Source organism: Pristis pectinata, chromosome 6 (genome assembly GCF_009764475.1).
Source record: "Pristis pectinata isolate sPriPec2 chromosome 6, sPriPec2.1.pri, whole genome shotgun sequence".
Classification (NCBI taxonomy): Eukaryota; Metazoa; Chordata; class Chondrichthyes; order Rhinopristiformes; family Pristidae; genus Pristis; species Pristis pectinata.
The window spans coordinates 114,188,365-114,210,699 of NC_067410.1; the positions used below are offsets into that span (position 1 = coordinate 114,188,365).

At 42.8% G+C, this 22,335-nt stretch overlaps 1 protein-coding gene across 2 annotated transcripts in view; it reads right to left on the reverse strand.

The window, feature by feature from the left end:
* The window catches only part of tp63 (tumor protein p63), a 91,762-nt gene that overhangs the window by 55,444 nt on the left and 13,983 nt on the right, over positions 1 to 22,335 (reverse strand). For both annotated transcript variants that reach the window (XM_052017328.1, XM_052017327.1), the window contains exon 2: positions 11,068 to 11,319. In XM_052017328.1, coding sequence (XP_051873288.1) covers positions 11,068 to 11,319 — 252 coding nt within the window. The remainder of the gene's footprint in view (positions 1 to 11,067; positions 11,320 to 22,335) is intronic.

The following is a 22,335-nucleotide window of genomic DNA, read 5'->3' on the forward strand; positions in this document are numbered from 1 at the left end:
ATGGAGAGAGTTTCTAAATTCACCCAACTCCAACTAGCTTACAGTAAAACTTAGTCGCCTGTGACTATGGACCAGTTTACCACTAGCAAGTGCTTAGGAAGTTTGATTACAGCCTCCAACGCAATGGCAGGAGCTACAAAGCTGCAACAGTACAATCTGAATTTGCTGCCAATTTCCTACTGCTGCCTCAACAGTAGCCAGGGTGTGTTTGAGTCTTGACTGAGAAAACTAGCAAGGGATTGTTTTTGGTACAAGTTCCTATTGAACCCACTCTGTTGTTCACTCAATTCCCATATCCCACCAGGTGTCACTGGATACTAAGCAGCAGACACCCTGGTTTACTACAATTATACACAGCTCTGGTGAGACCACACCTGGAGTATCGTGTATAATTTTGATGTGCTAAGAAAGGATATACTGGTTAAAACTCTCTAACTCTGGCATCCTTGCCTTGAATCCTCTTCCTCTGAGCAGGAAACTGTCCTTTTTAATTATTGGCACTCCCCGAGTCATGCAAGATTCCAAGAATTGCCCATAATCCAAAGATTCTCTAAACTGGAAACACTCTCAGTTGAGATCGCAAAAGTTGCACTAATAGGTTAATTAAGATTAATTACAGATTAGTGAAGACCTTAATTAATTTTAGAATTTAGTTAGAATTAGTACCGATCTATACTACAGATTCAAAACAACACACAAGATGCTGGAGGAACTCAGTGGGTCAGGCATCTATGGAGGGAAATGGACAATTGACCATTTAGGTCAAGTCTCTTTATCTGGACTGAAAGATAAGAGGGTAGATGGCCAGTGGAGGGAAGGACTGGTGCAAGAGCTGACAGGCAATAGGTGGATCCAGGTGAGGTGGGGGGCGGGGGGTGGGGGGTGGGGGAGGAGGGAGGAGAAAGGATGATAGGAAGATGGAGGAGTGCCAGAAGCTGTGGAAGTGACAACAGGCTGAAGCTGATGGAGGTGGGAGGGCAGATAATGAACACCATCACCACCCTTCAAGTACACCATCCTTCAAGAGGGTGAACCCTCACAAGGCGTCAGGCCCTGACGGTGTACCTGGCAGGGTACTGAAAATCTGTGCTGACCAACTGGCTGGAGTGTTCAAGGACACCTTCAACCTTTCACTGCTACAGTCGGAGGTTCCCACCTGCTTCAAAAGGGCAGCAATCATACTGGTGCCCAAGAAGAGCAGGGTGAGCTGCCTCAATGACTATCGCTCAGTAGCACTCACATCTACTGTGATGAAGTGCTTTGAGAGGTTGTTCATAGCTAGAGTTAACTCCTGCCTGAGCAAGGACCTGAACCTGCTGCAATTTGCCTACCGCCACAATGGATGCAATCTTACTGGCTCTTCACTCTGCTTTGGAGCACCTAAACAACAGCAAAATATACATCAGGCTACTGTTTATTGATTACAGCTTGACGTTCAACGTCATCATCCCCTCAGTACTAATCAACAAGCTTCAAAACCTGGGCATCTGTATCTCCATCTGCAACTGGATCCTTGACCTCATTGTTGGGAGACTATAGTCAGCGACGATCGTCACAGGCACACCTCAAGGATGCATGCATAGCCCACTGCACTACTCTCTCTACACTCATGACTGTGTGGCTAGGCACAGCTTAAACACCATCTATACATTTGCTGATGCTGTTGGCAGAATCTCAGATGGCGACAAGGAGGCATACAGGAGTGAGATAGATCGGCTGGTTGAGTGGTGTCACAATAACAACTTCGCACTCAATGTCAGCAAGACCAAGGAACTAATTGTGGACTTCAGGAAGGGGAAGTCGGGAGAACACGCACCAGTCCTCATTGAAGGGTCAGTGGTGGAAAGGGTGAACAGCTTCAAGTTCATGGGCGTCAACATCTCAGAGGATCTATCCTGGGCCCAACACATCGATGTAATCATGAAGAAGGCACGCCAGTGGCTCCACTTCATTAGGAGTTTGAGAAGATTTGATATGCCACCAAAGACTCTTGCAAATTTCCATAGATGTACGGTTGAGAGCATTCTGACTGGTTGCATCACCGCCTGATGATCATTGTGTTTTTCATCTAGATTCCAGCATCTGCATCCTTTGTTTCTCTCTGAGGAGAAATGACTCAGATGGTGGTGAACTTGTGGAATTCTCTACCACAGAAAGCTGAGTCGCTGATTATCTTTAAGAGGAAGATAGAATTCTAGACACAAAAGGCGTCAAGGGGTATGGGGAGTGAATGGAAATGTGGTAATGAGGTAGAGGATCAGCCTCAATCAGACTGAATGGCCCACTCGTTCTGATTTTTCTGTGTCTGTGTCTATCTTTGCCCTCTTTCCAGTTAATGCAGCAAACACTAAGGATGAACCTTACTCTAAAACAGATAAACATAAATCCATTGGGGACTGCATTTACAGATGTCATCCTTCAGAGGAGATATTACATAAAGGAACTCCAAACCTCCTGTAAAATCCACATAGCATATATCCTGGCCAATATGACTATGGAGATCATCCACTCATTATCCACAGGGCTGTACTGTTTGATAACTGGCCCCATGCTGTTAATTAATGGGAATAATTAGCTAGTTGCTTATCCCTTTGGGGTATCACAGTTACATAATAAAAAAAACTTTGAGGATACATGTTGGCTGTTTCTTCTAACTGGTACTATATCCAGGTGAATGGAGGGAATGCTATTTAACTGAGCTGGGCACGAGAATATCCAATGAACATGGAACATTATAGCACAGTACAGGTCCTTCAGCCCACAATATTGTGCTGACATTTTATCCTGATCTAAGATCTATTTAACCCTTCCCTCCCACATACCCCTCCATTTTTCTATCAATCATGTGCCTAAGAGTCTCTTAAATGTCCCTAATGTATCTGCCTCCACCACCTCTGCCGGCAGTGTGTTCCACACACCCACTACTCTCTGTGCAAAAACACTTACCCCTGACACCCCCCCATACCTTCCTCCAATCACCTTAAAATTATGTCCCCTCATGTTAGCCATTTTTGCCCTGGGAAAAACTCTCTGACTGTCCACTCGATCTATGCCTCTTACCATCTTGTACACCTCTATCAAGTCACCTCCCACCCTCATCCAAGTCATTTATAAAAATCACAAAGAGCAGGGGTCCCAGAACAGATCCCTGAGGAACACCACTGGTCACCGACCTCCAGATAGAATATGCTCCATCTACCACCACCCTCTGTCTTCTATGGGCGAGCCAATTCTGAATCCACACAGCCAAGTTTCCCTGGATCCCATGCCTCCTGACTTTCTAAATAAGCCTTCCATGAGGAACCTTATCAAAACACCTCACTAAAATCCATGTGCACCACATCTACAGCTCCATCTTCATCAATGTGCTTTGTCACATCCTCAAAGGATCATGAGGCACGACCTGCCCCTCACAAAGCCATGCTGACTGTCCCTAATCAGTCTATGCTTCTCCAAATGCCCATAAATCCAGTCTCTAAGAATCTTCTCCAGTAATTTGCCCACCCCTGAAGTAAGACTCACTGGTCTGTAATTCCCAGGGTTATCCCTACTCCCCTTCTTGAACAAAGGAACAACATTTACCACTCTCCAATCATCTGGCACTACTCTTGTGGCCAGTGAGGATGCAAAGATCACTGCCAAAGGTGCAGCAATCTCTTCACCTGCTTCCCATAATAACCTTGGATATATCCCATCCAGCCCCGGTGACTTATCTTAATGTTTTTCAAAAGTTCCAGCACATCCTCTTTCTTCACTTCAATGTGCCCTAGCATATCAGCCTGTCATGCCATCCTCACAAATGTCAAGGTCTCTCTCTCTGGTGAATACTGAAGCAAAGTATTCATTAAGGACCTCCCCTACCTCCTCCAGGTACACATTTCCTCTTTTATCCCTGATTGGTCCTACCCTCACTCTAGTCATCCTCCTGTTCTTCACATATGTGTGGGTTGACTGAGAGGTCTGATGTGACCGAAACATAAATCAACTGGATTAATCTTTCTTCCCCACAGAAAAGGTTGATGTCAACATGGATTTCGATAGGTGTTTGATAGTCCCACTCAAAAAGCAAAATTGAAGCCCATGGAATTAAAGGATAAGCAGCTGCCTGGAGAGGAAATTGGCTCAAATACCAAAAGCAGAGGAGATGTGAATGTTTTTTGGACTGGCAGATGGGACAGTGGTATTCCTGAGGGACAAAGGCAGGGACCACTGCTTTTACTGCACCACATCAGTGATTTAGATATAGGAGTGCAGAACAGAATATACACATTTGTGGACAATACAAAGCAGGAATGACTCACTGGGACATTCCTAACCACATGGTTTCTCTCCTTGAACTCAAAATCTATCTGCTCCTCAGTCCTCAGTACAGCCCCTTCCACAATGCAGCACACTCTCAGTCCTGCCCCTTCCAGTGCAGCATTCCCTCAGTACTGCCCCTCCCACAGTGCGACACTCCCTCAGTACTGCCCCTCCCACAGTGCGACACTCCCTCAGTACTGCCCCTCCCACAGTGCGACACTCCCTCAGTACTGCCCCTCCCACAGTGCGACACTCCCTCAGTACTGCCCCTCCTACAGTGTGACACTCCCTCAATACCGCCCCTCCCTCAGTGACCCTCCCTCAGTACCGCGCCCCCACAGTGTGACCCTCCCACAGTGCAACACTCCCTCAGTACTGCCCCTCCCACAGTGCGACACTCCCTCAGTACTGCCCCTCCCACGGGGGAGCCTGTTGGACAGCATGGCACATCAGTAGTACAACTGAGTGTTGGACTGGATCATGGGTTCAAGTATTTGTGTGACAGATGAATCTGTTGCAAGGTAACATCAGAATAGTACCTTGCTCATCTCCTGGCGTGTGCGGCTATGGGTGCCATCGTGGTGACAACTTATATGGGGACTGTGTTTCTGAGATGGAGAGAAATGATAGAACCGAAGGCTGTGAACTGGGCAGTGAGTATATGAAGAACAAGGAACAGATTCATGTTCCCACTCAGCTGGGAAAGCAGGACGTGAGAAAATAGTCCAAATTAAGCTATTAAAATAAGTGCGAAAGTGCAGGAAAGCAACCAGAGCCACACCAGATCCAATGGCAGCTCCTGTATTTCTGCTTCCTTGGCTTCATTTGAATATTAGTGGTTGCAACTAAACTGTCAGGAATCCAAGAGACTAGTAATACAAGAGACGTCTGGATTCTAAAGAAAAAGGTGAAATTTTTATTCTTCAGAACTTCCAAGTTTGGGAGTGTTCTCTAAAGTTTAAAAGGCCATGGTTTACATGACACCTGGAAATGTAGGAACATCTAGTCCTGCAGCACACCCAACCCTCCTCACCGGGAGCACCTGAAGAAGGTGCGGAATTGCCAAGGCAGCATCAAGAAATAGGTGCAGTGCAAAGCCAACAAAGCAGAAAATGAGATTGTGGGAGTGGTGCTCCCTCTGGACTGTGTGAAAGAACCTGGCTGTCTGGTGCTCTCAGTGTTGCTGGATGGTACTAGTGTAATCCATGCCACACTCCTCTGCTAGAGCTATCACCCACTTCATCTACGGGTCTAAAATGGATCACATCTGTAGAGACACTATGTACAAACGTCCTGAGAAAGGGTGAAAAATGCAGTCAGCATGACCCCTTTAACTAATGAAACGCAACGTCCTGGAGACCTGTAGGTGAAGGAGACAATGGATCCAGTCGACTGGTTCCCTGAGTGGACTGTCAAAGTAATCTCACAGAATGTCTTGTCACAAGAAGCACCAGGACCTTGCGTGGCTGATGGTGAGAGGGTCCATCCTGTCAAATCCTTCTTGCTCGGAGGAGTTTCAGTACCACCGCAAGCTGCCTTAGAGCGGCCACACAGGGAATGAGACCATCAGCCATCCCTTGCTGGATTGTGCATTTGTCGAGAAGGTCTGGAAAGGGATGCAGTGATGCCTCAACTGAAGATGCTTCTGGTCTCCCTGAAACTTCCAGAGCAAGGAGCTGACCACAACCAAACAGAGACTAGTGCATTCCATGCCCTATGCTTGGGAATGCATAGAAGCTGGGTGCAGGCTAGTTAGGGCTCGATAGGGAAAGACCACAGACAAAGGTCCTTCCGCCACTGCACACTGAGTAGCTGAAACCTGTGTAAAAACCTCTTGGAATTATCACTCATGGAATGTTTGTGAGGGAAAAGTTGATGTTATGCTGATATGAACAAATGGAACAATATGTCTTGCACTTGAATAGTGACCTGAATATACTGTACATACTTCCAAATTTTATAATAAAGCATATTTTTCAAAACGAAATGTGTTGAAACTGTTTTAGTTCCATCGGTAGGAGAGATCCCAGAATGGTGGCAAAGTTCACTAGCACAGGAAAACGTCATTGGTGGCAATGATGGGTTTTCTTTGGAAAATTTACTGGATTATCAATGCTACAATCTTCCAGTAAACCACATGACTGTGATGAGTAATTTTCCTGTTTACTTCAAAGTTTCTCAGCCAGGGCAGGACAGGTTTGATCAGGTAGGTTTTGGAACAGAGGTGGCTTCCCTCGCCCAGACTCACGCTGTGGGCGATAGACACAGGCAAGTTGCAACACAAACGAACGCGTTAGTAGGCTCTCCGGCGCCTCTGGTCTTGCCTCTCTTGCATAGCTTGCAAGTAGTGTCATGTCCTACAAATTCTGAAATCTGTTTCATGTGTCAGGTAGATAGAACCTTTCTTTCAAACTATAAAAAACACACACCTGCCTGGTGTCTGGAAAAAAACAACACTAGTTTGCAGAGGTAAGGGGAAAGGGGAAAAATTATCACTTTGACTGAAGTGGTATTTAAACCTTAAATATTGCTGAGAAACAGCAACCAAAGGGCATGAGTTTTAAGAAATAAAATAATGCCATCTACTTGCTACAGATATAACAGGGGAAATGAAATTGGACGTAACAGTTGCTTTACAGAGCCTGCTTTCCAGATGCTGCTGGGAGTAACCCCTCCATACAACTTAGGGTACATGAGAAGCCAAGACCCCACTGTGCCAGTACTTGTCTCATGTCCATGGTAAAGAGTGTGCTTTCTCAAGTTAGGGCTCTGTCTGCATGTCTGAGCTGACAAACTGGTATGATGGGGTTTGAGGATATGAACACACCTAACCAGAGGGTTCAAAGTGCAGCTGGAGGGTGAGCCCACAATCTGGAAATGACAGTGGGAAGGATATGTAGAGAGCAATCTGGGGCATAGTTGCCGCTGCCTGTTCAAATGATATAGATAAAAAGTTATAAATTGCAATTTCTCTAAGATACCATTCTTGCAAACCTCACTCCACACTGTAAGATATGCACAAAGGAAACGTTAAAGGGATGAAGGAACAGCAGGAAAATGGGATGTGAATAGGTCCCCCCAGCTGCCATGACTTACACTCATCAGGGCAATCAACCTCTTCAACTCCTATCTGTTAAAATTAAATTTCTCGATGCAAGAAGTACTGTCTCTTACCTGGAGCATCAGGTTTCAGCAAGTTTATGGGATAAAATCCAGTGCAGTGCATCTTTGCTGGTATGTGCAAAAACAAAATCAAACCAATGGTTCAATTTGTTAGCTTCAGACTTTGTGTGACGAGTTTGTTCCACCGCAGAGAAAATCAGTCTCCAATGTCAGAAAAACATTTCAAAGAGCAAGTTTGACCAAACCACCTCTGAACAACTATGACAATAAACGAGTTAGTCTGTGACACCTGGTGGAGTGCGAGGATAGATTGTAGCATGGGGTGACTGTGTGACAGGTGGAAACCAAAGGGAACCTATGTGTTCAAATTTGTCATCTGCAGATGATCCGCAAGAAGATGCAGTAAAATCAGAAACTCATTTATAATAAGCAAAGGAGTTTATGGTGTCAGTACAGTGGGAGACAAAACGAATAAGTCATTCGTTCCTGCAATAATCTAAACCCCTGCTATTCTTTGTAACCTCTTACACATGTCAGTGTTCGGAATGAAGAGTGCCCCTTTAGAAAGAAAGGGCCTTTCACATCTCTACCCACAAACTCTAATGAAGGTTCCCAAATTACATTAGTTGGAAAAAACAATTGCCTCTGCTGCCTGGCTTTGCCAGTCTCAGCATTAAAAAGAACAACAAAAGAAACCTGAAACAAAAAGAACCAGAAGGTACCAAATAACCCAACATTATTCATGTACAGTGATGGAAGGTGCAGATGTGAAGAAAGACTCCAGTTGAAATCTTATTTTCTTTTTCCAATATTCTGGCAAATTAATTGAACATGTCCTCCATTTTATCCTTTGTGGGTGTGAATTCATTAGTGTGTGAGTGAGTGCGCACAAGAGAGAGAGAATATGTGTGTGTGAGAATGGGAGCCTAAGGATTCGTGCGCATGTATACATGAGGGAGATTGATGGGTGTGCTAATATGAGAGGCTGTGTCTGTGCACGTGTGACATAAAGCGAGACTGTGAGAGCGAGCGAAACACAAGAAAGACCGCAGATGCTGGAAGAACTCAGTGGATCAGGCAGCATCTGTGAAGGGAAATGAACAGTCAATGTTTTGGGCCGAGACCCTTCGTCAGGACTGGAAAGAAAGATGGCAGAAGCCGGAATAAAAGGGTGGGGGGAAGGGGAGGAGCATAAACTGGCAGGTGATAGGCGAGTCCAGGTGAGGGGGGAAGGTAGGTGGGTGGGAGGGTAAGGGGGAGTGGGAATGAAGTGAGAAACTGGGAGGTGATGTGGAAAAGGCTTGAATAAGATGGAATCTGAGAGGAGAGAACAGTAGGCCATGGAATGAAGGGAAAGAGCAAGACTGCGTGCGAGAGAGAGCGAGACTGTGTGTGTCTGTATTTGATAGATTTTCAGCCTTTACTGATTTCCAGTTTTAGAGTTTTTTTTAAACTCAGGCACATTCCAAAAGATTGAGAAATCTACAGAATCCCAGGTACTGTGCTTCATGTTTAGAACTACTTGATGTGAAAAACAAGTCATAACAGGTCTTGGCTCATAAACAAGTTTGTGCCTCATCACATGCTGAATGGGCTGGTAGCAGATGTTCTGTGCATGCTACATCTTGCTTTTTGCTCAAGTATTTGAATGAAAACTAAAGTCTGGACTTAAATGTGGTATCCTGGGGAAGAGGGTTAGACACTGATGCACAGCAAGATGGAATAATCCAAGCTAGAATCATTCCTGGGCATCCCAATGTCCCTGTTTATAACCAGTAGAGAACAAGTAGAGAACAAGGGCAAAGTTATCGTCTATAAGGCGGTGAAGGTACACATCTCTAGCTCCGAGACCCATGCTAGACCTTGTAGCTGGATCTCTCGAGTTGCTTATTCCGGAAGCATTCTCATCAATCCCCAATCAATGTGACAGCAATAAAATGCAAAACAGGGTGAACCAGTGTACCATCTGGAGCACAAGGACTGATTTACCATCAACAATGCAAAGATCCTGCTCAATGCTGGATTTCCTGGCACGTTGTCAACTGGTGGATGTCTCTCGCATACATTGTGACTAGAAAACCCGACTCTTATGCACTTTTGATAGAAACAATAAACACTTGCTTTAGACCATAGACTGCTGCACTACGTACTGATCCAGGCATCCTCTGAAACTACAGTCAGAGCTCATAGAGTTACACAGCACGGAAAAACCGGTCCATGCCAACCAAGCTTCCCCATCCAAGCCAGTCCCATTTGCCAGTGCTTGGCCCATAACCTTCTAAACCTTTCCAATCCATGTACTTGTCCAACTGTCTTTTAAAAGTTATTATTGTACCTGTCTCAACCACTTCCTCTGGCAGCTCATTCCACATACACACCACCCTATGTATAAAAAAAAGTTGCCCTTCAAGTTCCTAACCTCTGTTCTCCAGTTCTTGATTCCCCAACCCTGAGAAATGACTGAGTGCATTTGCCCTATCTATGCCCCTTATGATTTTATATACCTTTATAAAGGTCACCTGTCCAACCTCTCTGTTTACCAAGAGTTTTAACAGTCCCCAACTTGAGTACCCAAGAATGAAAGTTATATAGAAATTATATCTTTTAATGCACAAAAACATGGGAAAGGTGGCAGGATAAGGGGTCAATCATGTTGGAGAGAGATATGGAAAAATTTCTTAACTCAGAGGGATGCAAGTCTTTTCATTTTAAATGGGATGTACAGTTCACCTTTATGTAAAGCCTACATGTCAATTATAGTCACAGAATCATACAACACAGAAACTGATCTCTCAGTCCAATCTGTCCATGCCAACCATCTACTCCAATCCCACTTGTCTCCATTAGACCCATCTCCCTCTACTCCGTTCCTATCCAAGCACCTGTCCAAATGCCTTCTAAACATTGTAAATGTATTTGCCTCCACTATCTCCACTGGCAGCTCATTCCATATAACCACCACCCTGTGTGTCAGAAACTTACCCCTCACATCCCTTTTAAACCTTTCAGCTCTCATCTTAGCCTTGTGCCCTCCAGTTTTAGTCTACTCTACCCTGGAAAAAGGACTATCTACCCTATCAATACTCTTCATTATCTTATAAATCTCTAGCATGTCACCTCTCAGCCTCCTATGCACCAGTAAGAACAAACCCAGCCTATCCTATCTCGCCTATCGTAACTGAAGCCCTTCATTCCAAGCAATATCCTGGTGCATCTCTTCTCCATTCTTTCCAATGCTACCACACACTTCCTGTGACATGGAGACCGGATTGTACACAATGCTCCGTGCGGTCTAACCACTGTTTTGTACAGCTGCAACCTGATATCTCAGCTCTTATAATCAATGCCTCAGCCTATGAAGACAAACATGCCAAATGCTTTCTTCATTTCCGTACCCACCTACGTTGTCACTTTCAAGGAACAATGAATGTGCTCCCCAATGTTTCTCTGTACATCAACACTCCCAATGTCCCTGCCATTTACTGTATATGTCATGCCACTACTTGATGTCCCAAAATGTATTGCCTCATACCTGTCCGGATTAAATTGGAACATTATTCTTAGATGCTGGGTCATTCTGTAAAATCAGTCAGATACATTGCAAAAATCAAATTCAGTGCAGGCGCCTTTGAGAGAACTTACTGTCCATGTTGCAGACTTGGCTGTGCTGGACTGCTGGAATGACACATCGAAACCATGTGGGCCTGGGTAGTCTGTATTTGATGGGATGGCTGGTGATGGAGAGAGAGCCTCGAAGGTAGAGCTGGGCTGAGCATATGGTGAGGGTGCTGTCACGCTGGGGGTGTGGTCATTGTTGTAGGGGCTGGTGGAGGAGGATCCGTTCGGTATCTGCTGCTCCATACTGTTGAGGAGCCCCAAGTTCGTGAACTGAGGCTGCAGGGTACAGAGAGAGTGACAGAAAAACATGGCATTAGTGATATTCTCATTTGCACCGCCTGCATTTAATGACTGACCAAGGTTATCCACAACAAACAATTTTCTCTAAAGTTGAATTTTTTTGTAATGTTTAAAGTGCATCAGCCAAGTAAATCACAATCTAATCGTCTAAAAAAATAAGGTATTAAAAGTTCAAATTTATTTCATTAACCAGCGCAATGGTCTATTATGAACTATTGTAGCAAAAATTATTTTTATCGCCTGCTGTACACAGAAAAGAGAGTTAAATAGCTCCACTGATGATAACTTCTATTCTGCAATTTACAATCCTCAAAATGTTTTATTTGTTCTCAGAATAAAAGATTATTTCTGCCAAGGCAAAACCAGCCAAAGGGGTCAAGCATCCTTTGCCTGCCCCAGATATCCCTGGTTCAAATCCTGGTTCAAATCCTGGTTCAAAACCATCAGGAGCCATTTGGTAAACTAGCCTGAAGTTCCAAGCATCTCTGATGAATAGTCAGCAACCTGATTCTTTCTCCTCAGACGCTGCCTGGCCACTGAGAATTCTCAGCATTTTTTTAAATTAAACTCGTCATTCATTCAGATCAAAAGTGATTAAGTTATCAGCATTGAAGGAAAATTTACTGTCTGCAATTTTCTACACTGAAAAGTGTTTATCACTTCTGCCACCACACCTTCAGCTGTAGATGCACTATGTCCTAATAATGGGCACCAATTAAAACATGACTACACACAAATAGAGCAGCAAAATGCTTGACAGACACACTTAACATAAATTCTGCATGGAGCAGCTGTGAGTTGTGACAGGTCCATCCTCTGCTGGCAACCCAGAGCAGCTTACATAAAAAATGATTCCCCCCATACTTTCCCAGAGTTCTCTTTCGTCACTCTGTTTAATACAAACTTGTTCAATTGTCTCCTTCCCTCGGCACACCAGTGTCCATCATCAGCAAATGGTTCAACTTGGCAGTCAGGCAATGAACTAACTCTTCATGATGGTTATTAAAGAACTTGGATGAATCCTCTGAAGGAAAGCAAATTTGTCTTTATGCATTATTGTAGATGAAACAACAGTTCCTCCCAGAGCACTGGCTACATGAGGAACAGTGAAACTGTCCGCTTTTCTCCACAGATGCTGCCTGACCTGCTGAGTTCCTCCAGCATCTTGTTTTTCCATCAAGATTCCACCACCTGCAGTCCTTTTCATCAGTTTCTCATCAACAAAGTGTGGTCAGCTATGGGCTCAATTTCCCTTTACCTAGATGTCACAGTCCAGTTGACAGCATGAAGATTGAATAGACAGAACCTCATCTATCCATGGATCTGTCCATCAGTGAGAAAGGTCAGGGACCTTCCCTGCAATGATATCCTTGGTCAAGGATGTTAAACATCTCCTTATCGTCTTCTGGTAAATGCAAATTCTAAAATTCCAACTGAATTTAATATACCAAGATAACTGACATTGACTTCATGCCTTAAGTGAGCCAACAGTCTTACAGCAGACTCTCCTCAAAACCAAACCTCAGCACTGAACATGGCACCTTAAGCTGGACGATGACTCTTCTGGTACATAATCTACAGAATTTAGATACAAACTGAACCACTGAGGTGACTTGGTTAATCAAGTTAACGCACACTAGCAATGTAACCTGACCCTATTAAAGAAAATTATGGGACTGCATAAATATGTTTAATATAGGCTTAGAAATTTACAGCAAAGCAGAATGCCAATTGTCACCATGTCTATTGAAGCCAAAAGAGATCCACTTCCCAGCTCTTGATCCATAGCCTTGCAGATCATGGCTCTTCAAGTACTCACCAAGTACCATTCGAACATAATGTGGGTTTCTGTCCCCACCACTCTTTGGATGAAAAAATTTACCTGGATTCCCCTTTAATACTTCCACTAATTCCCTCTAATCCATCCTTTAACCTATCCCTCCAGACAATGACATCTCTACTGAAGGAACAGGATCCCTCCTATCCAGGCCCCCATAACCAATACAGTTCAATTACACTTCCCCTCTGCATCTTCTGTTTGAAAGCAAACAACCCTGACTCAGCCTCACTCCTCATGGCTGTGCTTCACCAGCCCTTGCTGCGGCCTCATCAATCTGGCCTGAACCCTTTTGAGAGTTATCATATTGTTCTGGTAGTGGTGGTGATGAAGTGCTTTATTTCTGTGACTGCAGCATCCCCATGAAAACGCACACACTATCACTGTACAAGTCTTTCCTGGTTTTTATTGTGTTTTTCAGTTCAGATTATTCAACCTTCTCTGACACATCACACAGCTCAGGATGTCAGCCAATAAAAGACTTACTCTCCCACACCCACCTTCAGTTCTCAGCTGAAAGCTACTGTCCACCCAGTAGTGAATACTGAATTTTAAAAAAAAGGGAACTCTATAAAATAATTATAAAGAGTGCAGCATTCTTTCTGATGGCATCTTGAGAATGCAACTTCAGCATGGAAAGAAATCTAAAATATTGTTTAACAAAGTCTCTCATCATCCAAGACTCTGCTCACCATAAACTATTCCTTACCATCAGCTCTGCCCTCACCAACACTGATTCTAGTTTTTCTGCCCAAATTAAGAACTCTCATTCTCAGGTGGGATTGCTAATTCCTCTGCATGCAACAGACAGAGATTTGCAAGTTTGAAAATATAATAAAACTTTTATTCAAGTTTATGTGTTGCTGGTTGTTGGCTATTAGGGGCAACAGAATTGTACTCCGTCTTAATCTGCAAGCTCATGGCCTGACATATTACACATAATATAATTATCCAGGAACCAACCCGGTGAATGTAGAAGAGAATGCCAGGAACAGCATCAGGTGTACCTGAATCAAGGTGCTAACTTGGTAAAACCACAGAAGTCTAAATGAGTAGAGGTGAAATGAGAACGACTGACCCTAATATTAAAACTGTATTTAACCAAATGTAATATCAAGGACCCTAAATAAAATTGAAGTCAATGAGAATCAAAGAGAAATCACTCCACTGGCTAGAGTCATTGCTCACATGGAAGATGATAAATGTGATTGCTGGAGGCAAATTGTCCTAGCCAAGGGTTCCTGGGTTCCTTGGGGCAGTATTCTAGGCCCAGTCATCTTCAGCTGCTGCAAAAATGACCTTTTCACCATCAGAGGGTCAGAAGGAGGAGGTTCGCTGATAATTCAAGGGTTCAGTTACCAATACCAATTCTATTTGAATCTCCTCAGGTAATGAAACGATGCACCAGCAAGTCCTAGACAGCATTCAGGCACATGTTGATAAGATGCTGAATCTATGGATGTTGTTCGGGAATCTGATAATTTCATGTGCACAAACACTAAGACTAGTTTTTAATAATACTTTTTTTTAAACGGAATTTTGCAGCACATCAGGGTGGCAGCTCACTACCTTCTTCTAAGGGGCAATTAAACCTTGAGATCACCACAAAAGCTGAAATAAAATAAAATATTTAGGACTAACGTTTCTGCTGAGACAAAGATGATTTTCATTTAAATACCACCTTTCACAAACTCAGAATATTGCAAGTGCATTACATTAAAGTATTTTTGAAATTTAGTTACTGATTTAAAAATATTAAATGCAGCATCTTTGATAACAGCAAGAACAAAAACTAACGTACAATGGCTAAATAATCTGTTTTGTGGTGTTGGCAGAGGGATATTGTCTAGGCCACCAGGGAGTACTCCCTGTTCTTCAAAATATTCCTACGGGATTATTTACATCCAGCCAGATGAGTAGACAGATCTTTAGTTGAACGTCTCATCCAAAAGACGGACCTGATAGCGTAGCACGTCCTTAACAATACTTACTTAAATATTTTGCTTAAGTCCCTGATGTGCATCATTTCCAGTTTATGCTTCATAATTAAGTGAATAACTCAATAAGTCTTGTCCAGTTTGTTCTGTTTATAACAAAGAACATTTTGCAGCCTTTTTTTAAATGCTTGTTCTCTCCAAATTTGTTATGTGACCCATTTTTTGGACAATTTAACATGATAAAAGCATAATATCAATGGTTAAACTTCTAAGTTTAGATTAGGCATGAGACCGAGATAAAATCAGCTCATTTTTAGTTTTTAAACTTCTGATGGTAACACCTTTAGGATTCAGAGATGTGTTCATGTGCAGTTGCTGTCTGCCCAGTACAAAATTTGCTTGGGAAAATCTGAAAGAAGTTGCTGAAAGTTTGTGGCAATGAATGTAATACAGAATAGAAGAGGGAAAATTTTTATGCCAATTAACACCACTTTCATCACCAAGAGTTTAAACAGAGTGTAAGAAATGATATTGTTTAATAGTCTCAATAATGCAATCTTTTCTGGTGAGGGCCAGCACCGTGTTAGGCTGTGGGATGGATCGTCACCAAAATCCTTAGCAGCCTGAAATGCCAGTGAACTCTGCAAATTTCTCCAGAAGAGAACTGACCCTGCAGTGTGACAAGCAGAATGGGGAACCAATGCCTATCAAAGCTTACATCATTTCAAGGATAAATCAACAGAATCAGATTTATTATCACTGACATATGATGTAAAATTTGTCTGTGCAACAATCTGTAGCTCTGAAAAAATACAGTGCCCAAAGGTGCATTATATTAGTATCCTCAAAAACCATAAAGCAACTGCAGATGCTGGAAACCATAAAACAGGGCATGCTGGAAACATGCAGCAGGTCAGGCAGCATCACTAGAGACCAAAACAAAGTTGACGTTTCAGGTCAGTGACCTTTTATCAGATGAACGATGCTCAGATGAAAGGCCAGCTACCTGAAAAGTTAACTGTTTCTCGCCCCACTGCTGCTGCTGTGAATTTCCAACATTTTTACTTTTCGATTATCAAAGCAGGATTTGACATTGGTTATCTGTACTACTGTAGTTGGCTCAAAGGTTTGGTCAAGGAGACAAGTACAAAGGAGCCATTTCAAAGAGATGGTAGGGGTAGAGAGGCTTAGGGACACCTCTTATGAGGACTGGAAAAACCTAGCAGAATGACATTTTCTGATCTGCTGATTCCTACACAACAGGAGTTATGGTTCACACAATAATACAAAATTAAATCATTGTCCTTATTGGATGCAGTCATTGTAATCCATACACCCTCCACCCAGATCCTGTCCAACTACAGCTGGATTTGACAGTTATTCTGCACTCTTCCATAAAGTTGCTTCTTTTACTAATCCCCAATAAGACTGTAGTAAATCTCAGTGAGGTACTGCATACATTTAACATCACCGTGCTCATTCCAATGCACACATTCCTCAGATGGCTGCTGTCTCCCACTCACTCTCCAAACACCTATTAATCTGTCTACACCCATCGTAACGTTGAGTGCCTGTGCAGCTGTCGCTCTTGCATTACCTCAGCAGGTGGTGAACTTTCAGGTAAGAGACACACACCTGAGATGATAATGTGCCTTGGAAACACCACTCACAAGAACAAAGTCTGGAAACAGCCATTGGATTGATTGGTCCTGTTGAAAGTTAAGGGCATGTTTTGGAAGGGGAGGGGGAACTGAACATATTCTTCATTAAACCGTGGCTAATCCTTTCAAAGCCACGTGCTGTGTGACACCTAAACAATTAATGGAATACACTGCAGGTGCCAAGAGGAATTCTATTAAATCTGCTAAGAGGGATAAGATTACATTCCCTTTGACTGTCCAACGCAATATTAAACAAAAAGTGAATTTTTTAGTTGGGGAATGGAGAGGATGCATAAGATATTGTGGAAGTGGGGTTGGGGGAAGCTAGACCATGCTAGAGGACTAAATCCTTAAGTTGGAAGCAGAAGGTGCATTCAGGCTACATCATGCCTTGGAGAAAAAAAGACACAACCATTGCCACTGTGAGGTGGTGACAACCCTGTGTTCATCAGCTTCCTTTCACCCTTCTGGTGAAGGTTTCACAAGCTCCTTTATAAACTCACACATCGTTTGCACAGCATGATTAATTCTCTGTAAATGGAGCAATCTGCTCACCCATCCCATGCTCTGTCCAACAGACAATTGCTGACTGTGAAAAGCTGCTCACAATATGTCGCTGGACACAACAAACGATGGCTTTGATACCTAGACAGAGTTTCAGGAGGAGTGACTCGTCCACCGTGTTCAGTGGAATTCCTTTTAAGATGATCTCAGGTTAAGTAACTTTGAGATTCTCTTTGTACTTCATGTTTTCTTAATGGCATTCTACCACTAGAAACAATTTTCACTATTACTTTTTATCTACATGCTTATTCATCCTGGTCTAGATTCCATTGCAGATAGAGTACAGTAAAAATCTAACAAGCATAACTGTACAGAGCCATGCAGACAAGGATGATCACAAGCTCAATTCTTCATGCACACACAGCCCTTTTTAGTAAGTCAGTCAGTCATAGTCTCTTGAGGACTAAGAACAGAGATCAGGAAAAAGGATGGAGGTAGGAAGTTTCACTGGCTGAGGTTCTAGTAACTGTTCAAATTTCAGTGTTGGAAGAAATGTCATACCTTCCTGGGATAATCTCATATGGTTAATTAATGCATCATCCCTTATAAATTAGGTTATCCATGAACATTGTAGAAGTGCAGATTAGATGCAATTCTCACGAAGCACTGCCAGACCCCAATCACCTATGTTCAGCAAGGAAAAGACAGATGTAATTCCCAACCACATTCATAAGGTAATAGACTCCAGAAACAATTAGATCTCCAGAGTCCATTTCTGATGCACTGCCACAATTCTGTTTGGTCACTTTTAGTACCATTAGAGAAAATGGCCACCTGACTAGCTCTTAGAGTTTATTCTCTAATATTTGGTGTTTGAGCAATATTCACCCTTTGGATCTCAATTCCCACAGTTCACATTTAATTCCAATCAGCAGTCCAGCCAGCTGTAATGGAACTCATTACCTGTCCGCAAACCCATTAGATTAAATTCAAGATCGAAGACAAGCTTTCAGAACCAAAATGTGAAGCCAGTTCTATCCTATTTCCTACAGCAGGAACTACACTTCAAAATACTTTGGCTGTTCCTTGCTATTGGATGTCACAAGTATCTGAATCTTTCTCCTTCTTTTATGTTGAATAGTCTGCCAATGACACAGAAAGAGTGAGGGCTAAACCTCTTCAGGTACCCTTAGGCGAAACCTCCTTCACAGGGGAAAGTTCTTGATTTTGTTCCTGTTCCTTCAAACAAGTGGAAATTCTTGAGTAAAATAAGAGATCAAAACCGCATTGAAGGAATAAGTAGTGGAACTTTTCTTCAGTATATTCTGCTTTTTAATTAAAGCAGCTAGAGTTTCAGAATATTCCATGAAAAGCAGACTGCTCTGGATCCTCTAGAGAACCTTACACAATGCATTGTTGTAACCTACCAAAATTCCTTGGATCTGGAGTGATCCCAGAGGATTGGAAAACTGCAAATATAGTGCCACTGTTCAAAAAAAGAGAGAAATTAAAAAAGGAAACTATGGGTCAATTAGCCTAATACCTGTCAATGGGAAAGGTTGGAATCTATTATGATACATAATATTTAGAAAATCATAAGACAATCAAGCAGGGTGAGCATGGTTTTATGACAGGCAAATTGTGTTTAACAACTTGCTAGAGTTCCATGAGAATGTAGCAAATAGGCCGGATAAAGGAGCACTAGTGGATGTAGTGTATTTTGGGTATCTAGAAGGCATTTCATAAGGTACGACAAAGGTTTACTGCACAAGATTATTTTGGGAGGATTAAAAGGCTAGTATATACGCAATGATGCCAGGAAGTACTGAAGAACAAAGGGACCTTGATGTACATGTTCAAGGATCCTTAAAGGCAGCAGCAAAGGTAAATAAGGTGGTTATGCAGGCAAACGGAATACTTGACTTTATTAGCTGGTGGGGGAGTGGGGGAAGGATGAGGGAAGGGTTATGGTCATCTTTATAAAACATTGTTTAGGCTATAACTGGAGTACTGTGTGAAGTTCTGAATGCTACACTAAAGAAGGGATGGAAAGGGTATGGAGGAGATTCACCAGATGTTGCCTAGGATGGAGTGTTTCAGCTACAAGGAGAGAGTGAATAGGCTGGGTTTGTTTTCACTGGAGTGGAGAAGGCTGAGGAGCACAAATTTATGAGAAGCATAGATAAGAGGAAAAATTTCTCCATCAGAAGCGTCCATTACCAGAGGGCAGGAAACAGAGGGATTTGAGGAAGAATTTAAGTAGTATTTGGATGGGCACTTGAAACACCATGGCATAGAAGGCGACAGGATTGGAATGGGATTGGTACCTGATGGGCAGCATGGACATGGTGGTCAAAGGGCTCACTTCCATGTTGTACAATTCTAAAAGAGGGGCCAGGAATTGAGGTAATATATTGGCATGGATAGAGGACTGGCCAATAATCAGAAGTGGTTCAGATTTCAATGTTTATATGGGTTATCAGTTACTAGTGGGATGCCACAAGGATCAATGCTGGGGCCTCAACTATTTATTATCCACAACGATGAAGGGACTGCGTGCATTGTAAACAAATTTTCTGATGATACAAAATGGGTGGGTTAGCAAATAATGAGGACACAAGGAATATAGGCATGTTAGGTGAGTGGGCAAGACATTGACAGGCAGAATATAATATGGGGAAATATGAGATTATACATTTTGGAAGGAAGAATGAGAAAAACAAATTATTTAAACAGAATGAGATTATGAAATGGTGCAGTACAAAGGGATCTGTGGTTTCTAGTACATGACGCTCAAAACATTGGCGTAAAGGTCCAGCAAGTAGTTAGGAAGGCTGTTGGCTTTTATTGCAAGAGGTACAGGCATTTAGGAGTAGGGATACCGGTGAGACCACGGCCGAAGTACTACATACAGTTCCACTCTTCATATTTACAGGAAGGATATTCTTGCATTGGAGGCAGCACTGAGAAGGTTGACTAGGTTGATTGCTGGGATGAAGGGATTGACATATGAAGAGCGACTGAATCTGCACCAGTTGGAGTATAAAAGAATGAGAGGTAATCTTTGTCAAACATTTAAGATTCTAAGGGGGATTGACAGGGTGGATGGCTGAGAGGATGTTTCCCCTAGTGGGGGTATCTAGAACTTGGGGGCTATTGTTTCAAGAATATGGGGTTGGTGATTTCAGACGGGTGAGAATGAATTTCTTCTTTCAGGGAGCTGTGAATCTTCAGAATTCTTAGTGTCAGAGAGCAGTGGAAGTGGAGTCATTGAATATACTCAAAGAAAGACTGACAGACATTTAAATCACAAGGGTGTCAGAGTGCATGGGGAGGGAGGGAGAAAGTGGTGTTGAGGCCATGATTGAATCAGCAATAATCTTATTGAATGGTGGGGCAAGCTTGAGGGGGCGACTGCCCGAATCCTGCTCTTGTTTCTTGCACTTTTAATATATTATTCTTGCACTATCTATAAGTGGGACTGTAACTGGCAGTACCAGAGGAAGACAAGCCACCCCAATTCAGCTAACACCCAGTTTTATGACAAAGAACAACTTTATTCACACTAACCCAATGACACTTGTAATGTGTTTGTCAGCAATTTTAAAACCACGTTAGAGATTAAATAACATGACACACCTTTCTTCCCATGGAGTAAATGCTGCTTCTTTTTTATTTCGGCAGTCTGTCATTATTGAGGATGATTTGCTTCTGCTCCAGTTCTGAGGAGTAGATTAATTCTTTTAATGTGGGGTGGTTGTTGCACACCAGCTACCACGTAGACTTGACAGAGTAAGGTCTTGGACCAGGGACTCTACCTGCAGGTTGGTGGGTCCTGGTGTACAATTTGCTGGTTGATGTGGGTGGACTCACCAAGGGTGCAGGACCATCTCACTTAGCCGCAAGAGTCACTGGGCTCGTATAATGACTCCAAGCTGTCCGTCAAACTCAGGAGGCCTCCGTCTCCTGCACTGCTTTTAAACTCATGGGGCCGAAATGCAAACACATTGTGCTGAACAGATTTAATTCTTAAATTCTGCACACCCTTCAACCAAATTATACGATATTCAGTACATTATGTGACATTCATATGATGGTTTCAAGCTCTAACCCTCGAGAAAATGAAAATAAAATAAGAACTGCAGATACTGGAAATATGAAATAAAACAGAAAATGTTGGAAACACTCAGCAAGTCAGTGTCTGTGGAGAGAGAAACGTTTTAGATTAAAGACCCTTCACCAGATCTTGATTTTTCCTTTCTGCCTCACTGAGAAAGTAAATGTTTGTCCACAGGGATTGCCACAACCAAGCCCACTTCTGCCATTGCTTGACTTGCAGACAGGCACTTGCTACAGAGGAGCCAATCAGCAGTAGGAATACAAGATGATTGCCCCAACTTCTGCACACCATGAATTTCAGAGAAGATTCTCACTGGCAGAGAGAGCTTATGTTTTTGCTGGATTTAAAATATTAAAGGGATAAGATAAAATTAGCCATGCCAAACTGTTTTAGCATAAGAGGACATGGTCTTTGAGTAAAGCATTTCAAAATTAGTCAGCCAAAACAACATTTCAGGATGAGAATCAATTTGTGGAATAGTTTTATCGGACAACAATGAATATATATGGTATTAATTCAAATTAGATTTCTTTCTGAAAATAATAATTTTGTTTGGTGTTAAACTGTTCCAATTCACCTAGTGAGGGTCTGGTTGACAGTCAAGTTCCTGAGCTGGATCTGGATGTGGCCCTTCTCTCCACCACCCAGCGCTGAAGCACAGCCCACTGCACCATTAATTTTCCAGACTGGAATGGGGACATGATGCTCATTTTCAGCCTTTTTGCTGACAACAGACAGTCTCCAATCACTGGAAAGCCTTATGCTTTGCCCAAGTTTCAGTGCCTGGGTTCACTGGTGTACTTTGTGTATTACAAATGCACTCTGAGGTTCTATCAATTCACAAGCATGCACTTCTGGCACACCTTGTTCTGTTTTCCTCAAAGCCACAACTGGTTTACAAGAAACACAAGTCTCACCAATCAGTTGTATGCC